At 38.4% G+C, this 23,425-nt stretch overlaps 1 protein-coding gene across 1 annotated transcript in view; it reads left to right on the forward strand.

Annotated features, from left to right (window-relative positions):
- The first annotated feature begins 2,872 nt into the window (after positions 1-2,872).
- The window catches only part of adam10a (ADAM metallopeptidase domain 10a), a 29,327-nt gene continuing 8,774 nt past the window's right edge, over positions 2,873-23,425 (forward strand). The window contains exons 1-7 of the mRNA XM_042492632.1: positions 2,873-3,068; positions 9,083-9,233; positions 16,562-16,680; positions 18,182-18,340; positions 22,413-22,513; positions 22,788-22,946; positions 23,203-23,295. Coding sequence (XP_042348566.1) covers positions 3,017-3,068; positions 9,083-9,233; positions 16,562-16,680; positions 18,182-18,340; positions 22,413-22,513; positions 22,788-22,946; positions 23,203-23,295 — 834 coding nt within the window. The 5' untranslated portion in view covers positions 2,873-3,016. The remainder of the gene's footprint in view (positions 3,069-9,082; positions 9,234-16,561; positions 16,681-18,181; positions 18,341-22,412; positions 22,514-22,787; positions 22,947-23,202; positions 23,296-23,425) is intronic.

Consider the following 23,425-nt stretch of genomic DNA (forward strand, 5'->3'; position numbering starts at 1 on the left):
TGCCTTCCTTCTAACAGGCTTTTTTTTTGTCTTATCTGTTTAATTTTACCTTAATTTTGTCTCTGCTTAGTTCGGCATTTCTGTTTGGCTTCTTCTATTATATTGCCTCTGGGGCGTCTTTGTTTTGTTTGTCAAAGCACTTTATAAACTATGTTTTCATTTTTTTTTTTTTTTTTTTTTTTTTTTTTTTTTTTTTTTTTTTATTATTTGTATTTATTTATTTATTTATTTATTTTAGGACAGTGTTAATGGTTCTTGATGACAATACGTATATGATGAAATACCAATCTCTGAATGCATAGGCACTTCCCACTGATGAAAAAGAAAAGTTATTACTATTTATCTTTGTGCATAGCATATTTTATGTCCTGACTCTCAAGCAAGGTGACAAAATACAGAATATAAAAAAAACTGGCTGTCTTCCCACAGATACACCAAGTGTTTCTGCACTGATGCAGCTTTTTACGAGGACTCGTGAATGCACACTGAACACAAACTGCCGTGGCCGTCTTGCGTATGAGTGCTCGCGCATTTGTGAGACCATAATAATCTCGCGTTGCCAGACCTCCCTACTATTAGCGCCATGGCACTGCCTACTACTATCCGGATAAACGAGACTTTGGACATTACCTGCCAGTCGTTATGGCTGTGACTTTGAACCAAATTCATGGTTAAACACACATGAAAGCAAGTCTTTTTTTATTTCTTCAGCTGGGTGCAAAAAAAACAAACAAACCCAACAATCATCCTAAATTTAAACCAATCTGATGTAATGATCAGTTATTTCAACATAGTGAGTCTCCACCGTTGACATAGCAAATCACCAAGTTTCTAAAAAGCCTTCAATCTATATTGTGAGCATAATAAATCATCATTTTGCCATCTGATCAATCCTCATGCCGTAACTTTTTTACAGTCGCTAGATGGCAGCAAAAACAAGCAGAAGACGATCGTCCTCGCTCATTGCTCTTTGACAGAGTTTACAGGTTGATCTTTCTGTCAGACTGCATAAAACCTTTCGTCCATCATAAACCCAAACGCTTTTAGAGGAAATTGGCTTTTGGGACGTTCTGTTAGAGAGCCCCTTCTTGGTTAAGTTTAGGAAAAAGATCATGTTTGGGTTGAATGATGTGATTTTACCCAGAAAAGCCATAAAGGCAAACTTCTATAAAGTACAACCCTGACCCTGACAACACATGAGCTAAAGCATTTTATAGAAAGGGATGTGGTTCAGTACCACAGTTTCAGTGTTAGGGAAATGCTGCTTATAATGGTTTTCATTTTATTGTATTTTGTCATAATATAATCCCTTACTCTCAATGCCACTCCCAAGGCTTTGTGATCTTGAAGGATTGCTCTGCTGTTGTGTTTTGTTTTTTTTTTTGTGTGCAGTTTAATATATAAAGCCTCTTCAGTTGAAATACCTCACTAAAATACAAAACTTTTTCACTGTTGTGTTAGCCAGGATCAATTTAAGCTCTCGGTGAAAGTGATGACTCAATACTGCTATTTTAAAACTACACTTATATCTAGTTTAATATTCATTTTATACCATTTGCTTTAAAGTTGGTCAAAACTTGTTTGCAGAACATCAGGACACCAGTCACAACTGTAGACAAAGTTCAGTACATAAAGACAACAAAGAAATAAAAAAAAATTAATAAGAAAAAATGAATAGCATTGTTTTTGTTCAAAGATTATTTTGGTGAAGTGGCAAGACTTTATGTAACTTTGTGGCTAACAAAGGAAACCAAAAAACATTTTTTTTCTCTCTCTCTTTCCAGCAGGTTGTCATTATGCTATAAAAAGCATAAAAAATATTATCTTTTAGTGAAAAATTACAGACTCTCTGGAAAAAATATTTAATATGAGGTCTGTTTTGTTTCTCAAAATTAGTCACCTTTATTTTAATGAGGAAAACTGAATAAAATCATACAGAGCAAGGATTAATGATATCTGCATATGGCCAAAAACATTGTTACAGTCAATCTCTCAGGCGAACTGAATAAATAAAAATAAATCTTAGATGACAAAGATTTAAAGATCCTCTCCACCTAAATATAGACTAGACTCTGCTCCCTTTTTAGCTAAATAAATAAATAATTTGAAATTCATCAGTTGCACATTTTAAGGTTATCTCTCAACTATTTTTTTTAATTTATTTAAATTATTTTTTATATGAATATATGCAAAATATATATATATATATATATATTTGGTCCATTAGCACGGCATACATGTATCTCTAAATGCAGTTGCCATTTCTATATTATCATACATTTTCCTCCCTGCTCTACCCAAAATATAAACTCTCTAAAAAAAAAATCCTAATGTGGAATTCACTAATTGCACTTTTTGAAATTAATCTCCCAGCTAATCTTTCAATTTCTTTTTTCAGATGTTCATATGTAAATGTACATGTATAGTATTGCATACCATATAATTTCCATATAATGATACATTTTCTTATAAAGGTTTCGTCCTCTATATAAAATCACCACAATGGAAAACCAACGAAAACCCTCCAAACCCCCCCAAAACAAAAGAGGGTAAACCCGGAAGTCATGAATTGCGGAAGTAAACAACTTGCAGACTGGTACATGGAAACAGTATTAAACATTGTTTACTGCTTGTTTTCAGGCTGGTGGACGTGACGTTTACATCATATGGTTTTGTTGTCCTTGTGTCAACCTGAATGGTGGTTCAGAGGTGATTTGTAGCTGATTTTAAGCCTCCCCCGACCTATGACCACAATAGTAGAGAGATGGGTGTGTCCTGTCTCTCTTGGCAAAACACGCCGGAAGGGAGGACGGCCTGTCTGTCTGTTTGTGTGTCTGTCTGTCTGCCTGTCTGTCTGACGTCGGGCTGCGGGAGAGACAGGCAGAGCCGGTGTTTGTGATGCTGGCTAACCAGGAAGGGCGACTATACCTTTAAGTGAAAGAAAACGAAACAAGAAGCAGTCAGCGGTATCGCTGGATCGCTTAGCTACTTAACTGGGTTTACAGGGTATTTCGATATGATATTTGTCAAACTAATTCTCTTGTTTTGCTGCCTACAAGACATTACAGGTAAGTTTACCATTGATTTACACGGAAAAGAAAAGTGGTCGTCAGTGAAGCTAGCGCTAATCGGATCAGGCAGTTGTACTCTTGCTATCTAACTTGCTAGCTCGCTGGCTAATGTTAAGGGTAACTGCAGTGTTTGTGGCTGCTAACCTGTGTTTACCCGTCAAAGAGTACATAAGTTACCCAGACCAAGTCAACCAGATCGTTTGTTTTTGGTTTGTAAGGGTGTCAAGTTAATTGCGGTTCTCGGGATTCATGTCGATACTCATAAAACAGGCTGTTATTGACAGTTACTGACGTTAACGTTACGCTGTTAACGTCTACAGACAAACACTTTGATCGGCGCGGATTAAGCTAATACACACGGCAGTTACAGAAATGTTTACTGTAATTTACAAACTATCATCTTATCATCTTATTCTAGCAAAGTATATATAGAAACTTGCTAGTACTCTGAGCTGGCAGGTGACTTAATGAAGATATATGATATGCTGCAACGTCTGCCAGAAGCAACCCTGTCTGCTAAAGTTGAATTTTTACACTATTGACCTTTGATGACCCCAGCTGCAAGGGTTATTTAATCCATGGGCCTTGTTCATAGCAGTTTAATATCCGTTTCCTCCTCTTAACCTGCGATGACAATGTGGAAGTTGTGGGTGAGGGGGGGGGGTTGCTTTTATTAAAATAATTGATGTTAGTGCTTTTCATAACTCAACCACCTTATAACAATTTAATCCTTTGAAACCTGCCTTTCAGGAGTTAATTTAACCTTTGAACCACAAGCAAATTGGTGCAGTTTCTTTCAGTAACATGGGGGAAAAGGAGAAAAAGAAATAAATAGATTTTTTTAAGAAAAGGTAAAAAATTATGTTTATTATTATCATAATGGTAATAATTACAGTTTTGTTACAGAATTATTATTTAAGCATTTTTTTCTTGTTTGCCTTCCACTTTTGTTTACCTTTTTTCTTTTTTTTCTCCTTTTAAAAAAAAATTAAAACTAATCTTCAGGTAATATTCTTGTACTTTTTCCTAATTTCTTGCAAGTTTTTAGGTTACTTTTGTTTGTGTTGCTCATTACCTTCTTCCACGGATGATATTATCAAAATATTTAAGCCATGTCAAATATAATGTCTTTTTTGATCCCGATGACCGCTTGCTTTAATTTGTTTAGTTCCATAATTTCCTGGGCTCCGTGAGTCACCATTAGTTAAACGACAAGAACAAAGTTTCCACTGTTGTTTAAGTGCTGAAATGAAAATTTATGGTAATTTCATTTAACCTCAAGATTAATGTCTTTCCACTGAGATGATTAAAATCCTTTCCTTATTGCTGAGGAAATGTTATTTCCAAATTGCATACAGTTATTTATACAACTCAAAGTGCCTCTCAGACATTATAACTTAAGGTACACGTTTAAACTGTGTGCAGAATTTGAAAAAGGAACTTGATTCAATGCAGCGATTTATAACCGTTATAACACTGATATTACTGACATTTCTAAAGTCTCGAGAGTGTTGCTCTGATTCATAACAAAATAGCACCTAAATGTGCAGACTGAAACGAGAGAGCATGCAAAACCAAGACAGGAAAAACGTTTCTTTTTTCATGCTTTTACTTTATCATGCCCGATTTAACACTGGTACACAGCAGAACTGCTTATTTCATAAACCATAGCATAGCAGAAATACTTTCACACTATTACTATTTATACAGTAACGGTCAAGCTTCTCTTTATAGCCTTTATTAAACACTGGTGAATGTGAGCTTGATGACTTCTAATAAAAATACAAAGGTTCTGAAATTACAGTTTATTAAACAGTTATACAGTTAAGTTGATCATATTGACTTTGTCTTCTAGGAAAGTGCGGCTTGCTGTAGCATTTATGTTCAAACTCCACATGTTGTGGAACAGAGTACTCATTATGACGAATGTATGTCTTTGCCTTAGTCTTTACAAAAGCCTACTTTTATGTCTTATTTCAGATATGTTTCATTATCTGTCTGTACATACTTTGTGGGTGTAAAACCTTCACTGTACACATCCTGATTGACACGGAGTGCTGATACATCATTTTTGCATATTGTCTGCCATATTAGCAGCCATGGCGTGTTCTTCTGCAGCAGTGCTACTTGAAGTGTGAACATTTCCTCTTCTTGTACCTAACACCTTCATTCACCAGACAGAAACTTATCCATGCTTCAGCTGTACCAAGGGGCCTTGTGCCTAAAAAATAAAGAGAGAATCAGTTTACTCTCGAGGTGTAGAAAGTGACAAAAGATGTCCTGATCTGAACCTAAATTGCTACAAACACCTAGCAATTTGCTTTATTCTGGTAAACCACACATTTTCATAAAATGTACAATCAATATGACAGGCAAGTTGGAAAGGCTGTGTGTTTAAATGTGTATTGAGAATGTAATCAAAATGTCTTAGGAAGTTGGTGTTTTAGATAAGATGTTATCTCACTTTTGACACAGCTGCTGTTTTTTGGCCTGTTTACAGTGTTGGTACATTGCAGAGAATTTTTTTTTTGGGGTATTTTAGCATAGAGTTTTAGTTATGGACAATCATAGTCACACTTGATTCTTGCAGGTTGCAACCAACCCTCTTGCTGTCATTTCCTAATACTGTGTGATACACAAGTTGAGGACACTGAGACATTTTAGTAGCCCGGAGCTGTGGGGTGTCTGATGTGTTGTGTTAGCCAGCCTGCCATCACCCAGCATGCATGGTAATGTGAGGCTCAGATCAGTTGTGATGCATGCTGTGACCACCTCCTCTGTTCCTGTCAGCAGTTTCCTCTCATTCAAGAACTGCACTTTACTGGAGCTCTTGTGGCTGAAACACATTGCAGTGAAATAACAATGACGTAGCCTTCACAGTAAAAGTGATTTTCCTCAGCTTTTATTGCTGTCTGGGACGTTTCAGCTACCTCTGGGTGAGGTAATCTATTCAGTTCCATACATAGAGGGATTGTTATGTCGGGTCACATTTAAAAGAATTCAAAAGATATAGTGATTAAAAAATCATTAAGATCAGCTTGTTATCCTAAAATAAAATGCATAATAAATAAAGTAATCTTGTTTGAAAACAATCGGTAAAATTAAATGCATTTCAATTTCAAATTAAGTATTATTTTTTAAATTAATTCATTAATTCATTTTGGTGAGTTTTGAGTTGATGTTGCAGTTGTAATTTATGGAATTTAAATTCATTAAATAAAAAAGAAATAACTAGTGCATTTTCTGTGGAGTGATACATGTTTAAGCCCATATGTGTAATTTAAAGTAGTGTTTCAAGCAGGATGACCTTTATGTAAGATGTGTGATATTTTAAGTTTCATTTTATTCATTCTTGATAATTTAATAATAACGGGCATCCATAACCCTCATAATGGCAGCTTCCCTGAGTTTGGACCTAACGGATGTGGTTAACTTGCTAATAATCCTCTTAATAACACAGTTTTGTTGCTGTTCAGTGTTAGCCTCTATATTAAAAGTAGAGAAATACACATTTTTATACCAAGTCAGTTAACATGGGAGTGGCAGCAGGTTTAAATTCTCTAATAATTTGAAAAAAAAAGTTGTATTTTGAAAGTTGGACCCACTTTTGAGTAGCTGTCTTCTGCATTAAGTATCCTAGTTTTGATCGCACTCTGGTTAAGATGTTAACATGGATCAGAGAGTAATGGTTACTCCCAGATGCATATAAAGATGGGTTTAGGGTTCAGGTTTCTGATGTCTGCCTCTGTCCAGGTGTGTCTTGGACTCCTCAATGTCCTTGTCAGTCTCTGTCTCTGTCACTGCGATAAGGGCTTATTGAGGTATCTCAAGTTTACGTGCCCAGACAAACAGGTTATTCCGGTAGACCTGATAATAACCACAATGCATGTATGTATGGAAACGTACTGTGTTAGAAAAACAAATTATACTTCAGCTGCTCCATTCCCTTTTATGATATTTTTGTTTCTTTTTTGATGTTTTGATGTCAGCAGAAATATCCCAGAAATGTCAGACTTTCTGCAAAGTTATTATGCAAGTGACCGTCTGTTCATAAATCAGCTTTGTGCTGACACATTATTACACATTAATGGAGTTGTCACGTCCTACTGAGGAGGCAGATCTGGGCAATCTGAGCTGGCAGTGTTTGTTTTTGTACAAAGTCAACATATTTCCTGGTTAATTATAGCCTCACTCTCTCATTCCAAAGCCCATCTTGTTGATTTTCAGACTGGTTTTTGGTTTAGTTTAGTTTGCTGTGTTTATTGTAATTGTTAAAGAGGAGCTAAAGAAGAAGCTAAGGCTTGGAATATTTTCTTGCTGCATTCATGGACAAGTTGGTACTAGACTTGTACAGCCACTCCCTTTCTGAGGAGTTGTGACTCCCACCACAAAGAGACCTTGCAATACTGAACAAAATAGTATACAAAAAAGATGGAGCACCTACCTTATCCCTTTTGGCCTCTTAGTAATGTGGGTATTTCTACTATTTTTCATTCACTAACAGAGCTCAGAGCTGAGTGTCAGTCCCAGCTCTTTAAATGCTGTCCATGCTAATGAACTTATTTCCAAAGGCTGCATTTTGTAGGTTACAACAGGACTATTAGGACTCAAAACTTTAGTTTTTATTTATTAGTAATCTGTGTTGCCTTAGGAATTTAGATTAGCATTTAAATAGCCTGCAGCCAATCCAGTCAGTGTTCTCGCACAATGACATACAGTAGTACTGAAACAGAACCTCTGTCACCTGATGTGCATCATGTGCTCCTCATTTGCGCTTTAAACTGACTTTCTTTGTCTTTGTGAAAAGAACAAAGAAATGGTCAGTATGAAAGCAGGCAGGATTACCTCGGTGGGGTTACACCAATAAGCTGAATAAGCCTGTTAAGCACGTCTAGTGAGTGACAGCTTGCACGATAGCTTGCCACTATGGTAGAGATGAGTCCCTCTTTTACTAAGCTTGCGCCGTTGGCCTTTTTTCATGAAGTACATGTCGACAGATTTCAATAGAAAGGGCACAGGTAAATAATAAAATCAGTGATGGCTGAATTCTTTTAGCAGCTTCAGTTACAGGGTCCTGGTATTGCACGTGCTGGCTCCCTGTCATGTCCTACTGAGACACTTGAATAGAGCAGCCATTGACAATATTATAAGCAAAACTTGTGCTTTTTCTACAATGAAAAGTGAAAATGTCAGTGAAATTTGCAGAGAGATGTGCAGTGTCTTGAGGATCTTCTTGTCGATGTGCAAGTGAAAATGTTGATTGCATTTAGCTCATTGATATCACGTGTTAGCACATTTTTTAGTCCATTCTTTGTTAAAAAGATGTACCAAAATGATAAACATGAAGTGATAAAGACAAAACAGGATGCATTGAGTGCTGCTTGGGTGTGATGAAAGGTGGTGCTGCTCTGGTGCTCTTCAGTGTAGGGATCTTACTCAGAACTGTTGTAGAAATATGAATCCCTCAAGAGGGTAATTATTAAAACAGCTCAAAGGCAATGATTTTGTACTTGCCCTGATGCCTTGATGTCTGAAATTGCGTAGGAATGTTTTCAACTGCTGTGATGACTAAATAGCTGTGATATTTGAAAGGCCATTTAACTAATTACCCTCCAAAGTGCTTCAGTTTCTTCAGTTCTAAACATGAGGTGATATTTTACAGTTTTGTGCTCAGTGGAATGCTGACTTTTTAAAAAAAAATTTGTTTTGTGGGGAAAAAAGCACAGCAAGCTCTAATATCTGTCTGCTGTGCCAGTCAAACTCTAGATGCACACTGCCAAGGAACTGCAGATGTAAATTAGCTTAAAGCTAACTCTGGGACAATGAATTAAATGGCAATATTTATGTTCAATATTGTACATGGTCCCTTTTCAAATAAAATAAAATAAAAATAAAAACATACTCAAACTAATAACTGAACCAGGAAAGATAGGAAAATATGAAAGCAAAGTGTTGCCTTTGCAGCAGATGTTTGTTGAAAAATGTTGATGAGCTACTGAACTCTCTTACAGGTCAGTTTGGGAAGCCCTTGGACAAATATATTAGCCACTATGAGGGTTTATCATATGACACAGAGGCCCTGCACAACAGTCACCAGAGAGCCAAGAGGGCACTCTCTCCTCAAGACAGGACCGTGCACCTGGAGTTCCACGCTCACGGGAGGTCAGTTTAATACACACACACGCACACACACACACACTGTTCTCCTCACTTATTCACTCTCTCCCTCTGTCTGTTAACGTAACCTGTGTGGCTTAATCTTTAAAAATTTAATTTAATATTATTATATATATTTTTTTGTCATATTTCTCTTATCAAATGCAGAGTTTGTAAACACATGCTATCATCTGTCAATCATTTTATTGAATGAACCTAAAGATATTTTTTTTAGAAGAAAAAGAAAGATATAAAGAACAATAATAAGTAAGAACCGTTAAGTGCCATTTGTTTGAAAAATATTTAATTGTATGTCTTTCCTTTTATTTTACCTTGACCTGTCATGTGCTGGTCTTATAGTGTTTACTTCATCTCCACAAGATTTTCTATCCTAATTTGCAATCATTTATGATGTGATGTCACTGAGGCACCGTTTTGAATTATCGCTACAGTGAGCGGTAGCCTACTGTGAAATACACAAATAAGTAAGTTGTCTAACCCTTTGGATCGTCAGACTGGAGAAGCAGAAGCAAACTGAGAGAATGCCATACTGACACAAACTGAGCAAAGATGCCAGAGACTTTTATTTGGCTGAATAGTGTAATAAAAACTGATAACAACTGATCCGAACACTGATCCATCTGACAGCAAAACGTGGAGTGCTGACCTCACACTGCCGCCTTAAACCTTGTGCTTGAATATTACCATACAGTCTGTGGATATTACTGACTGTTTTGTGTAACGGATAAGTGCGTATACCTGTGGACAGCTCAGAGACTATAAATCCCTTCAAGCCCATGGACATTTCAGGCAGTGAATTTAATATGAAATGGATATGGAAATGTTCATGCGGTCCCCCCAGTGCTGTTAGATATGGCATATCGTTATTTATGTCTTATTATATTATTTCCTCATTGCACCATCAGGTAATAGAAAGAGGTGAAGTCAATTTAGACAATTTAGATGTTATCATGATACTGTGGGAAATTGCATGACAACTGAAAACCAAAGCTTAAAAGTCCCCACAGGGAGAAAGTACCGGCTGTTTTCTTTTTATTAGACAAGATGTGTGAAAGGTTAATTTACCCTAGACATCTAAGGGAACATCATTGATCTTGTGCTGAGTAGGTTTTATATCTAAACGATACCTGCCCAGGCTTCTCTGAGAGCACCAGCGGGCAGATTTTGGTTATTTAAATCTCTGAGAAGACCAGACTAACCACATTATTGCAGGCTGTACTCTGATCCTTCCCTGTTGACCAATTATCAGCGGAGTCCCCTTTTGTTCTTTCCACCTTTTCCTGATTCTGTTTTAAATGACATGTAGTTTGAGATTAGCCTTTGTCCAGGCCAAGTTGTCCGAGTACAGTGGTGCCACCCCTGTTTTGGAAACAGATTATTTCAGGTAGCAACACTGTTTGAATGTTCTGTGATATGTATCAGCTGAGTTCTTGTCACTGGGTGTAAAGTGACGATGGGCTGCAGCAGAATGTGTGAGGAAGGAAAATAAATGGCTTGTAATAGTGAGAGATTATTATAGTGAAGAAGAAATAGCTTAAAATGTTCACAGTGACGCAGCTGATGGTTTTGTACTCATGGTGTGTCTTTTTGAGTCTGGTGTTTTAGGTTTTCTGCCAGATAATCAAGAAAAAGAAAATGTTTCAACTCACGTTTCGAAGTCAAACAGTGTAGCTACTTCACAGACCCAGTTACATGGCTGAAAATTTTGTTACGGCTTTTCTGAGTGCAGTGATAAGCCACAACTCCAACGGACCATGATACTCTGCCTGTCTTTCTTCTCAACACGATACAGAAAATGCAGACTAGCTGGCTTGCCTTGACTCACAAAGGTGTTTGTTTTCTGCTTCTGGTAGTTTGTACAAATATATGTTGGAGGCTTCAGGTGTTTTTACTGGTGTTGTGTCAAAGCATGTTCCCCTGTCAATATGTGTTTCTTGTATTAGACAGGGATTTGAAGGAAGTGCATAGACATCTGCTACATCAATGAAAACACCTCCAGTGATAAACTTCGCTGAGACACAAATCAGTACAGTCAAGCTCAGACATTTTAGAAGACATAAATAAACACATTTTTGAGTGGAAGGGGACTTTAATATCCTGTCTTGTAAACCCACAATCCCAAATCCCAGCTCTGGGTCTATTTCTTTCTAATGAGAAAAGGCTTTCCATTTGTCCTGTTCTCTCGCTTGCTCTCATTTCTATCCACTTGTTCCCTTTTAATTTTTTTTCCCCACATTGAAGAGCATGACAATAACTTACCTCAGCATTACTGTTTTTTCAGCAAGCTCCCCCTGTTTTTTCCTCTTCAGCAACCCTGTCTGTTGTAGGTTATCAAGGCCCTGTCAAACAGATCCTTTTCCTGTGTTTTAGAGCTGTTTCCTGTCTTTGCTGGCCTGAGAGAAACAGCTAGAGGTGACCACTGCATTATACAACATGATTGTTTTTGATGTCTCAGTCCACTCTAGTGTCTGAGGAGGACATACAAAATGTTTTGGGAGTTGGATTGGAGATGGTTTGCAGTATGATGCAGAATCTTGCACCAACCATGACCTGTCGAGTAGCAGGCCAGATTTTTTTCAAGGTATAAATACTTTTGTCTAGGTAAGGAAAAGGGTGCACAGCCAAAGATTTCTGAGCAATTTGGACAACCTGTATAAAGACTGAATAACAAAGTAATATAATAATCTGTCTGTCTCAAACATGACATGACATTTATGACAAGTATTTTGTATTTTGTTAATGCATGCTTGGTAGAGTTGTAGTAGTGAAGCAAAGCAAGGAGGATGTTTAGCTTGACATTATTGGCTCCAGTTTTCTGCAGCATCGCAGGGGTGGACACGGTTACTATATAGGCTACTCCTGCACACAAATATCATCTGTTTGATGCTTAGAATATTACATTTTTATTGTTGTGCTATGTGTCAGAGAGATTCATATGTAACTGTGTAGTCTTAATAAAGCTGTTGTCTGATGTGCTGCCAGACATCATGTTGTACATTTCCATAACAGTGATAAAGCTCTAAGATAGGCAGAACCAAATCAGTGGTCATAAAACGAGTATCTTTCCCTTTATATCCTCAATGAACTGTGTGCGCCGTGTGCACACACAAACACACACTCTCCCCTCTGTGAGGCAGGGCTGTGTGGCACTGTAGAGGTTTGTTGTAACGAGAGAAAAGCTTTCTTGTGTATGCCCACTCACATGAGTGTGTGGCTGGGTCAGGTGACGGAACAAGGCAGGGCAGACTGTTGTCTCTGTGGAGGGCTTCTTTACAATGAGAGATGCCAAAAAGTAGTTGGCTATAATACAAGTCTGTGGGGGAAGTGACACAATTCATAGTTCAGCAGTTTAGTTTCTAGCTTTCCAGGAATGAGACTCATTCGTGAGATGTGTTTTTCCCCCCAAATGTAATACATGAGAATATTAGCACATTTGCAGTAAGAAGAGTTCAGTCATGTTTAATGGCCTAGGTTTTGTTATATCCTTACAGATTTAATTATCACCCACATAGGGAGCTATTACAGACACAGGAATAAATTTCACATTATCTGCCTTCTGTTTGTGATCATGTGCGCTATTTTTCATTTGTGAAGGTTCAGTGATGATATGGTAAGCAGAATGAAGACACCAACACTGATGGATGGAGGGATGGAAGTATATTTGATTGTTAATAGATAGAATGATGTTAGAAATATATATACAGAGGATACATTAGCCTATGTAGCCATACCATAATTGTAGATATGGCTTCAGGGAACTCCATTTCTTAGAGCCAGCCTGCTTACTGAGCAAAATGTATGACTGTCAAATGCTTGAGTCAGGATGTTCAGCATTTGGGATATGTCTGAATAATTTATCAGTCAGCTGCTTCTGTGAGATGAGTAGCTCTGACTTGATTCACTGCCTCGCCTCTTCCTGTCCGTTGCCAGCCACGTTTATTTGTCTGCAGTATTTGTTGTCTGAAACACGATGCGGTGATTTTGTTTCTTTTTTTATCAGTCGGTAAAACCTTTGACCATTTGAAGTGAATTTTAACAGATTGTTTGACGTGAATTTATGAATGTCAGTTCCTCCTTTTAATGTTTCCCCTAATTTGTATCCTCTGTCTCATGTTTATTCTTACTTGCTTAGTTAGTTTGTACATTTTTTTCTAAAATTATTTTGTTACCTAAGATTTACACAGTTTTACAGTCATTCTGATCTTTAGTGAAAAGCTGAGCTGGATTAGGATGCAGTATTATGTCGTAGACCGCTACAAGCCGTGACTACTGTGTAGCTATGATTGTGACTATAGCCATGGGATGATATAGCTTTGGCCGCTGCGATTGTTGCTGTTACCATGGCCGAGCTTTGGCTGTTATGATTATGGGTGCAACATATTAGTTTACAGTAAGTATAACACTAACTGCAATAGTAGCCATAACCATATAGCATCATAGATTAATCCGCAAATGCAGCAGTACTCTGAGCAATAATCATATCCACAACTTCACCCACCAAGGGCCAACGATCAGGCTGCCACTTTCTGGTGCGCTGAGAATGAGAACGGGTAGTGGGTGTATGCCGCTGGAGCTCAGGCTTTTGCAAGAAGTATTGAGCAATAAATGCATAACGTTTCACATAATTTCCTTTCTGTAGAATCTGCAGGATGTTTCCCTAAAAAGGCAGTTTATAACTGGACTAGACCAATGCACTAAATAACTTAATGGACCGGGGGAATTCAAAAAATATTGCAAAGGAATTAAGATGTCACAGTATATTTTTGAAAAATATATGTTGTGTATTTTTTTCATTGTTCTTTAAATTTTTCCAATATTTGTGTAAACTCAATGCGAGGCTATGCAAATGTAGTTCAGGAAAGAAAATCTGTAAGTTTGTATTTTTCCTTAGAGGAAAAAAATCTTGGCCTTAGTGAGATTGTACATTTATTCACTGGCAAATGGTAAATGGACCTGCACTTGTAAAGCACCTCGCTAATCTAGTCTTCTGATCACTCAAAAGGCTTTTTAAACTATATGTCACATTCATCCATTCACACATAATTAACACACAGTGGCGGCCGAGGCTACCATACAGGGTGCTCCCTGCTCCTCAGTAACCACTCATACGCACCCTACACGCCAATGGGATAGCCATCGTAATTATTTTGGGGTTTAGCATCTTGCCCAAGGATACTTCGACATGTGTACTGGAAGAGCTGGTGATCCAACCGCTAATCTTTCAATTAGTGGATGACCTGCTGTACCTCCTGAGCCATAGCCGACGCTGTGGGCGACTGGTAATCATACAGGCTGGAGGCTAACTGAAACAGCCTAGATTCAGAATTCATAATACAGGTGTCCATTCAGAAGAGGACTCAGGGCAGTAACTTGCGACATCAGTTTAAGACATTGAGGTTTGAATCATGATTTAAAAATATGGTGGATCTGGGCTTCAGGTTGGATAATTTTCAGTAGTTTTATAAACAAGAGCAAGCACATTTCAAGTGAGAAGTAGTAATTCACAGAATAACCATTACTGATAGCTGTAATTTGGAAGTTTTATTGAAGGAGGATGTTAGTGTTCAAATTCTAAAGTAACGCAAATGCTTCTTGTGCAGTGATGCTTCATTCTAAGTTTTTTTATTTAAAAAAACATTGTGGACAGCGCAAAAATCACATAGGATGAACATTTAAAATGCCTTTGCAGATCCCTGATAATACAGATTACACTTCTAACTGAATAATCTACTTATAGATTCATCTCTGTCTGTGACCAGCATACCATGGTGGTATCATGGGCAGACTGAGCTTTGGATGAGGCGGAGACAAAGTCATGAGGTCATATTGATTGTTGTGGTGCCCATTAATGGAGTGGAGAGGGACCAAGAACTGTAATGGGTGTGCCAGGATGAATAAAAAGAGGAATGCACTAAATCTATTGCCAGATGATCCCTGTGTCACAATGCTGACTTCAAAGAGTAGGTCATGTTGCAGTCTTTGTACCACATGTTAAGCAGTTTTCACTCTCTCTTGTTCAAATTCTTTTCTTCTCTGGTCTCTTTCTCTGTTGCCCTTCTCTTAGCTTCATCTGAAATGATCATAAAATCACATCATGTTAGACTGCTTGATTTACCTTTGTATTTTGAAACACAGATCCAGGCCTAGATCGAAATGAAAAGGAGCAAAAAGTTTTGAGAGCAACAAATCTAGTTCCAGAAACAGATGTAGAATCATCTTTGCCTTGGTTTAAGTGAAGAGAACCGCTGAGTGATGGATATCATAACTGTACCAAAAGGGGGTGCGTGGGAAATGAGAACAGGGGTGATGAAGGAAAAAATGAATGCTGGGGCAAGTCAATGACTCATCCTCTACAGGGATATCCTGGACTGTGCCTGACCTTTTCTGCTATCTCACGCTCCCTAAATATATTCTGTTCACTCCTCTCCACATTCTGCTATCCATCTCTCGTGCACTTTGTTTTGCTGTGTTTATGTTTTCATGTACTCATTCTGCAGTGTAGTTAGTCTAACTTTGTCTTCAGCCTCAGTTCTCCTGAACACACATCTGCTTCTCCAAAAACATATGTGGTTTAAGTTGACTTTAATGGTCCAATTAATGTCCCTGGGCAACTCAGAGGGAAAAAAGGAGGAGTTGAGGAGCTACAGGTTGCTGCATCTACATGTGCTGCCATCGTCATAGAACACTTTTGTTTAGACAGTTGACAGTTAATCTAAATGTTCCCTAAAACATTTTTGCCAGTGTAAGAACCAAACCAAGAACCAAAATGGTTCATTCAAAAAAGGGCTCAGCATGAGGTAGCAATGTGAGCATCATTTGAGTCATCTACAAGAAACTCACACCAGCCCATGTGATTACTGAAGAGAGCTCTGGTTCAGGGGTTTCTGGGAAGCTGGTAGCTCATGTGCACCTCATGTGATGTGTGCATTTTTTCTTTGACATCACAGTTGTGTGAAAGAGGGGATTACAGAAAAAAGTGCTATGATTGTGCACAAAGGTTCATGTGCTTTTCCTCATGACATAATTCTCCTAAGTCACTGAGCACAGCAGTACTGAGCAACAGCCCGTACAGCAGCACTGTAAAGCTCAGTAAAAATATATGAATGATGCTAGTCTTTCTGTGAAATTCTCTGCATGCTATCTCAGCTTTCTCGTGTGTGTCGTCCTTTATACTAAAATAATGGTGAAAGCAGGACATTAACATTGCTAGGGTTGAGGGTGTGTATTGTGTTACCCACGTCAGCATATCAAAATACAAATTTGCATTTGGTGTTTGATGCTAATTACACATTTTATCTTATTCCTCATTTTAGGCATTTTAACCTACGAATGAAGAGAGAAACAAGTTTATTTTCCCCAGATCTCGTCATTGAGGTATCAGGAGACGAGACACCCGTTGATACGTCACATATTTACAGTGGAGAAATCTTTGGTAAGTCCTGCTGTTTCCACACATCACTTCAGGGGCGGAAGTGCAGTTGCTTAAAAGTTAATGTCTGTAATACAATTATGATGCTGTTATTTTTCAATTAAATTAAAAGTCTGAATCACCAATTCTTATTTCATCAACCCCACATTTTCCCTTACATCATCTCTGAAGTCACTTCTCAATCATTTCAACTGAGGGACAATGTTTATCGGCAGCAATATTTTATGTGTGAGAGGGATATTTAAAGGTAGTTTTGGTTCAGTGTTTATCACGTTACAAACACACTTTCATCTAGGTTTTCCTTCCGCTCTAAATACCTTCCCTTCCTGGATGTCGTCTTGCTGGCTGTCTCCAGCAGAGTTCCAATTACCAAGAGACAAAAACAAGTTTGTTTTTTCCTGTTGATGAGACCTCAAAACACAGATGTTTATATTTTTCTTATTGGTGGAGGTGCCTTCACAATAAGTGACTTTAATCTCAGCCCACAATTTCATAATTTTATAAATAAATATCTAAAATAAGACTGTGAAAATCCACACAATTTTTGTACCCTCAAAAAAAAAGTAATATGATTTTTAAGTTCAAATGCACAACTTTCAGTTTTTGACCACACAAATACTTTAAAGTAAATGCTTTTTATACTTTTAATTGACCAAATCCTTAACATTTGGGAATGCTACAGATTTTAATTTGATGAAAATAATTGGGTTTGTAATTAACTAAACTAGGGTGGCTCGGTGGTGTGGTAGTTAGCACTGACGCCTGGTTCGAATCCAGGTTGGGGCAAAGTTCGGACCTTGGGGTGCCCTTCTGTGCATAGTTTGCATGTTCTCCCCATGTCTGCGTGGGTCTCCGGCTTCCTCTCACAGTCCAAAGACATGCATGTCAGGGTAATTGGTGACTCTAAATTGCTGTAGTTGTGCATGAGAGTGTGACTGGTTGTTTGTCTGTAGGTGTCAGCCCTGCGATAGTCTGGCAAACTGTCCAGGGTGTACCCCACCTCTCGCCCATGACAGCTGGGATAGGCTCCAGACCCCCCGCGACCCTTACAAGGACAGGGGGTTACGGAAAATGAATGAATTAACCAAACTAATTATGATGTTGTCGGGTTCAGCACCTGATAGCCAAATTTACATTTGCTCTATTAATGCAAACACAACCGCTGTCCTTTTTGTGCAGTCTGTGAGACAACAGTTTGACTTAGATGGATGTTTTTCTTTGAGTACCTTAAGAAGCCTTTCTACACTGTATCCTTCATTTATCAAGTTAAATGATGAGGTATTGCTGTAACCATAACCATTCTTTAAAATGCACACTATACATTATCTGTTTGCTCAGTGTATTCATATTGAACAGCTAGTTTCTACCCTTAAAAGGCTTGAATATTTAGATCAGGTGCGTTTCATTTTGTATTTGGTATGGAAGGAAATCACCTCAGTTTCTTTACTGACAAACACAATGTTTTATCTGTCTCTGCTCATCCTCATCCTGCTTTATGTTTCAGGGGAAAAGGGCACTCTGACCCATGGCTCTGTGGTCGATGGGCGCTTTGAGGGCTTCATTAAAACCCACCAAGGGACATACTACGTTGAACCCTCGGAGAGGTACCTAAAGGACAAGGATGTGCCCTTCCACTCAGTCATCTACCATGAGGATGACATCAGTAAGTATCTCCCATTGTCCATGTTTTACTGAAAGGCGCTGTGTGGTTTAGAGGTAGTTCATGTCTGCATAATATGCACACTTGTGGGGAAAGGCTGCGACATCCTTGCCTTTTGATATGCCACAGAAATGTGGCTTATCAAAAGGCAAGGATGTAAAATGTATGACAAAATACCATTATAGCTGAAGCACTGTGATGCTACAGAGATTCTCATATTTCAGACATTAGGGAACATGCAGGTTTAGTAGACCTCAGAAAAGGATCACATCATATATATATATTTTTAGTGAAAATGAAATCCAGAATTTAGAATGGCCACTAAAATTGGGACTCATATTGCATCTGTCAAAAAAATTGCAAGGTTTTTTTTTTTTTTTTTGCATATTCTGCAGCTTAAGCACAAGTACTTTTTTACAGGAACCTTCTGAAATACATCTGTATAGGAATGTGTCTAAGATTTTTTGCTTGGTTCTGTGCTGAGTTAATTGATTAAAAACTACAGATAATATTGAGAAAAACATTACTTTTGCACTGTGAGGGATAGAATGGTGATGTGTTGGTATGGCAAGTTTTGTGAAGTAAGGTGCTGATGGCTGAGCAGTTCATAGACTAGCCTGACAAGCTCGGAGAGAAGGGTATGCCTGACAGACTGGTAGCAGCAGGATTTGGCTTTGACTCCTGAACAAGGTGGTCAGTATTTATGCTGGAATCCGGAGCATAACACAGCCAAGGTGTGACTCATCCTCTGCAAAGGTCAGACCACAACAAACTGATAGATAACAATTTAAGAAACTGTAGGACTACCCTAAAAGGTTTGGAAGTAATGAGTAGATTTCAGACAGCCAAGGTGTGGTTTTGGGTGAACACAATGTAGCAAACTTTCCAGGAGGAGAAACACAATCCAGCGACTTGAGACTTAAAATTCCAGCTAAATGAACTTCGCTGAGCAGACAAGCAGTGAGTCTGATATGAACTCCACACCCTGACTTTGAGCTGCCTGACTCACTGCACTCTGTCCTGCTGATTACTTCCCTGAAGCACACACACACACACACACACACACACACATGCACACATAAGCACAGACAAGGAGATTACTTTACACTGCTGAAGGAAATTTAAGCAAATGTTTTTGAAACCGATGGTCAGATTTGTTTTATATACTAAAAGAGCCTGTTTAGAGCACCTTAGTGGTTACGATATGGTGAAGCTAGTTGCAGGTTCAAGTGAGATATAGTGAATCCCACTAGATAAAGAAACTTGCTAGTTTTATTTTATAGCTTGCAAAATGTCTTTGTTACTCCCTTTTATCTTCCCAGTCAGTGTGATTTGTAAGACCCATCTGCTTACTACTAAGTAAGAGGTTTGTGTGGATGTGTTTGAAAAAGTACAATAGGTGTTTAGTTTCTAATTAACATGTTTTCTTACCACACCACATGCACATTAATGCACAGTGAAGATAGGGTTTTCAAAAGACACACTGAGCAAATTATTTGCTTTTTTTGCTTAAATATTACTAAAACAATCATTTCATTATCAATAGTTTCCAATTAATTTTCTGTCCATTTACTAATCGCTTAATTGGATATTTGTAGCAGCTTTGGCAGGCAATTTGACCTGTACTCACATAGTCCTCTAACGGAAAAAAAAAACTACATTTTAAGACTCAAATTATGTTTGTCTGTTATTCTTAATTTCTCGGATCAGTCTTCAGTCTTGAGCAGTCTTGTTTTTCAGAAGCCTCCTTGTGTTTATTTGATGCGGATATCAATGAAAAAGATGGAGGAACGATGGTTGTAAAAACACAGTCTTCTCCTCTGACTTGGCTTTCCTTGCAATTTTTTTTTTTTTACTTCTGTACAAATAGTAAGGGCCTTTTTTATTGGCATTTGAATGAGACAGCATTCACTGTAGGGACAAAGAGGGCTTTCTCTGAAAAATTTGAAAACACATTGTCAGAGGTTGAATGTGTTGTTTCAGTGTTTGTCAGCACAGGACTCTTCTCTTTTACTGAATCACCAACATTAGTTGCAGGACATTCAGCCGGATTGTCCTGCACTATTATTAATGTGATCATAGATTTTGCAATACAGTGTGCTCAGAGGCAAGTGACACATTAGTTTACAACAGTTTGATTGAAACCATGATCATCAGAGCACATTGATTTAGCTAAAAAAGTATTCAATCATAAAATCAGATTTTATGTCAAAACTCATTTTGTATCTCAGTGCTTTAAAGCAATGCAAAACACCAGCACACTGTCAGCATTGTTTATTATCAGTAATTTTGGCTGCTGACCCTCATTAAGTGGAAAAGACATGATATTGCATGACAGTTGACAGTTTACTTTTGCCGTGAGAGATAAATCTTGCAGTTAACTTTATAGTTTTACTGCAGCAGTTTGCATCAGCTGCTTGGCTGAAACATTTAGTGTTATAATGCTCTTTTACTTTCAGTTTGTAATAATTTCACATTAGTTAAGCCCAAAACAATCAATATATATAATATATATTCTTTGTCATCAGTCTGTTTGTCCATACTTCCTTTATCTGAAATTGATTTTTTTCCGAGATTTCATGACGCTTTGAATCACACGGTATTTAATGTGGGATAGCCGTCTCTGTGGCCACTGTTGAACTGTGTTGTGAGTATGAGCAGAGTTGGTGATTGTGACTGGTCCTATCTTGTATATGTGATCCAGTAAAGACAGCAACTGAAGCCAGGTAACCATGATGTAGTGGGACACAGATTCATGTGTGGTGGCTATTTTGTATATACAAGTGAAGAATGCAGCTACTTTGTACACTGTGTGCAGTCTAGATATGAACACAGTGGAGATTGTGATTGTGAAATACTGTAAGAATTCCCTAAATACTTTATTGCTGTAACATTTCTTATATAAAGTGGTTAAACAAAAAGACTGGAAAGTCTATTCATATTGTCCACAGAGTTTGTTTGAAGCTCTGACCCATCTGACCTTCAAAATTGAATGCAGCAGGCTGCAAGGGTTAAAGCAGTGTGTGGATCAGCTTTAGAGAACTTAAGCTGCATTTCCACAAAACAATGTAGATAAAGAACCCCTAGTGGAGTACATAACTCATACAGACATGTACCAAACCTCTAGATCCGTTTAGTGTTTTCACTGCAGACAGTTACATGTTGACGGGATTGTTCCCAGATAATAATGGCCACGTCACTGCTCCATCCGCCTCCCACTGCATCTCCTCTTCCCGGCTGATGCAGAAGAACATCTGCACCTCCTGCAAAAAGGCTGGAGTGTTTTCAATCTCTGTTGAAATCGATGGGACATTCAAAAGTAGCAGGTTTGTGCATTGAGTCTTTGAAGAGCAAGAGTGTGAGTTTTCTCTTGACCAATCGTCGGATTGCAATGTTTCTGGCTCCACCTTTTAGTATCACATCACTGTATTTCATACCTCAACAGAGGGGTAACAAGAAAAGGGACCAAATAAACCGGTTCCATTGGCACCACAACTTTTTGACAAGAGAAATGCAAAAAATACATGTTCTCATGTGTAGTTGTATGGATACTTTTAGCATTTTACTATTGCTGTGGTAGTGGACTATTGCGCTATGCCTGGTACTATATTTACTGTTGCATGTTGTACTGTACTTGTTTTATGTCCTGCTGTTGTATGTTGACCATGGTAGCAATGAGATTCCCCTTTGGGGATTAATAAAGTTAATCCTATCCGATCCAAACTGACTTGAACTGAACTGCTTGGTGGAAACAAGGCTCTTGTTACACAGCAGCTGTAAATTGGAAAAAATGCTGGGTTGAACAGAAAGGCAATGTTTTCAATTAGTAGAGGCAGATCATTGGTAATACCCTTTTCTGTTCAGGGAGGAAGATGATAGGAAAACAATGCTGATTTGTCAGTTAGGATTTGTAGAGTAAAAAAGCCACACTGCTCCAGCTATTTATTTGATGCAGCTACTCTTACACCGGGACTCACCCTGATTCACCTTCTCCAGCCCAGGACACATGCTTCTTGATTCGTGATGCAATGTAAGCCCTTCACAACCGCTCCCTTATCTCCTTTCTATCTGCCAGATTATCCTCATAAGTATGGCTCAGTGGGCGGCTGCGCTGACCACACAGTGTATGACAGGATGAGGAAGTTCCAGGCATCTGCAGTAGAGGAGCCGGTCAAAGTAAGTTTATCACAGCAACACAACTAAGCCCCTCCCCCTCCTCCCAGCTCATAATTAAACACACAGATGGACAAGGCTCATGGGATTAAAAACATCTCATCTCGAATCCTTCTGAATTTACACTAACAAACTGAGCATGTGTATATTTTTAGCACATGCCCTTTAAATCTAACACCTGATTATTAGCAATGTTGTCGCTCAACCTTTTAAATACAGCAACGCGTTCCCACTCCACCTTCCTTCCATTTGATCTTGATGGTTCTCTTTTGTGCAGGAGGGGAGCAGTGTGTCAGAGGATGTGAACTCCCATGGTCCTGTTATTCTGAGGAAAAAGAGGGCGGCGGCGAGAGAGAAAAACACGTGCCAGCTCTTCATCCAGACTGACCACCTCTTCTTCAAATACTACGGCACAAGAGAAGCAGTCATTGCCCAGGTGTGTACACAGTGTGTAAACATGATTTAAGTCTGGGGGCTGTTTTGCTGGCACCTCTAAACGCAATCACATATGTATTAAATCAAAGAATGAATCACAGGTCTGATTAGCAGATGTGTGGCAATGTAAAGGTCATGTGGCATAGCTTAGTGTCTTCACTGCAGTGGAAATAACAAATACTGGCTCCCATGACATACTGCTTTTCCCACTGCTGCGTTTGCCTCACTACAAAACTCAACTATCACTTTCTCTACAGATCTCCAGCCATGTTAAGGCCATTGACTCCATTTATCAGGCCACAGACTTCCTGGGCATCCGAAACATCAGCTTCATGGTTAAAAGGATCAAGGTGAGTTGAATGTCAGTGCTGCAGAATCACTTCATATAACAACTGACCTGAAAAGAATCAAGCTGCTAATATGAGCGGAGAAGTCTGTTAACTCTCAGCAGCGAACACTGACTACGTTTACATGTTAGCT

The sequence above is a fragment of the Plectropomus leopardus genome, chromosome 1 (genome assembly GCF_008729295.1).
Source record: "Plectropomus leopardus isolate mb chromosome 1, YSFRI_Pleo_2.0, whole genome shotgun sequence".
In the NCBI taxonomy this organism is placed as follows: domain Eukaryota; kingdom Metazoa; phylum Chordata; class Actinopteri; order Perciformes; family Serranidae; genus Plectropomus; species Plectropomus leopardus.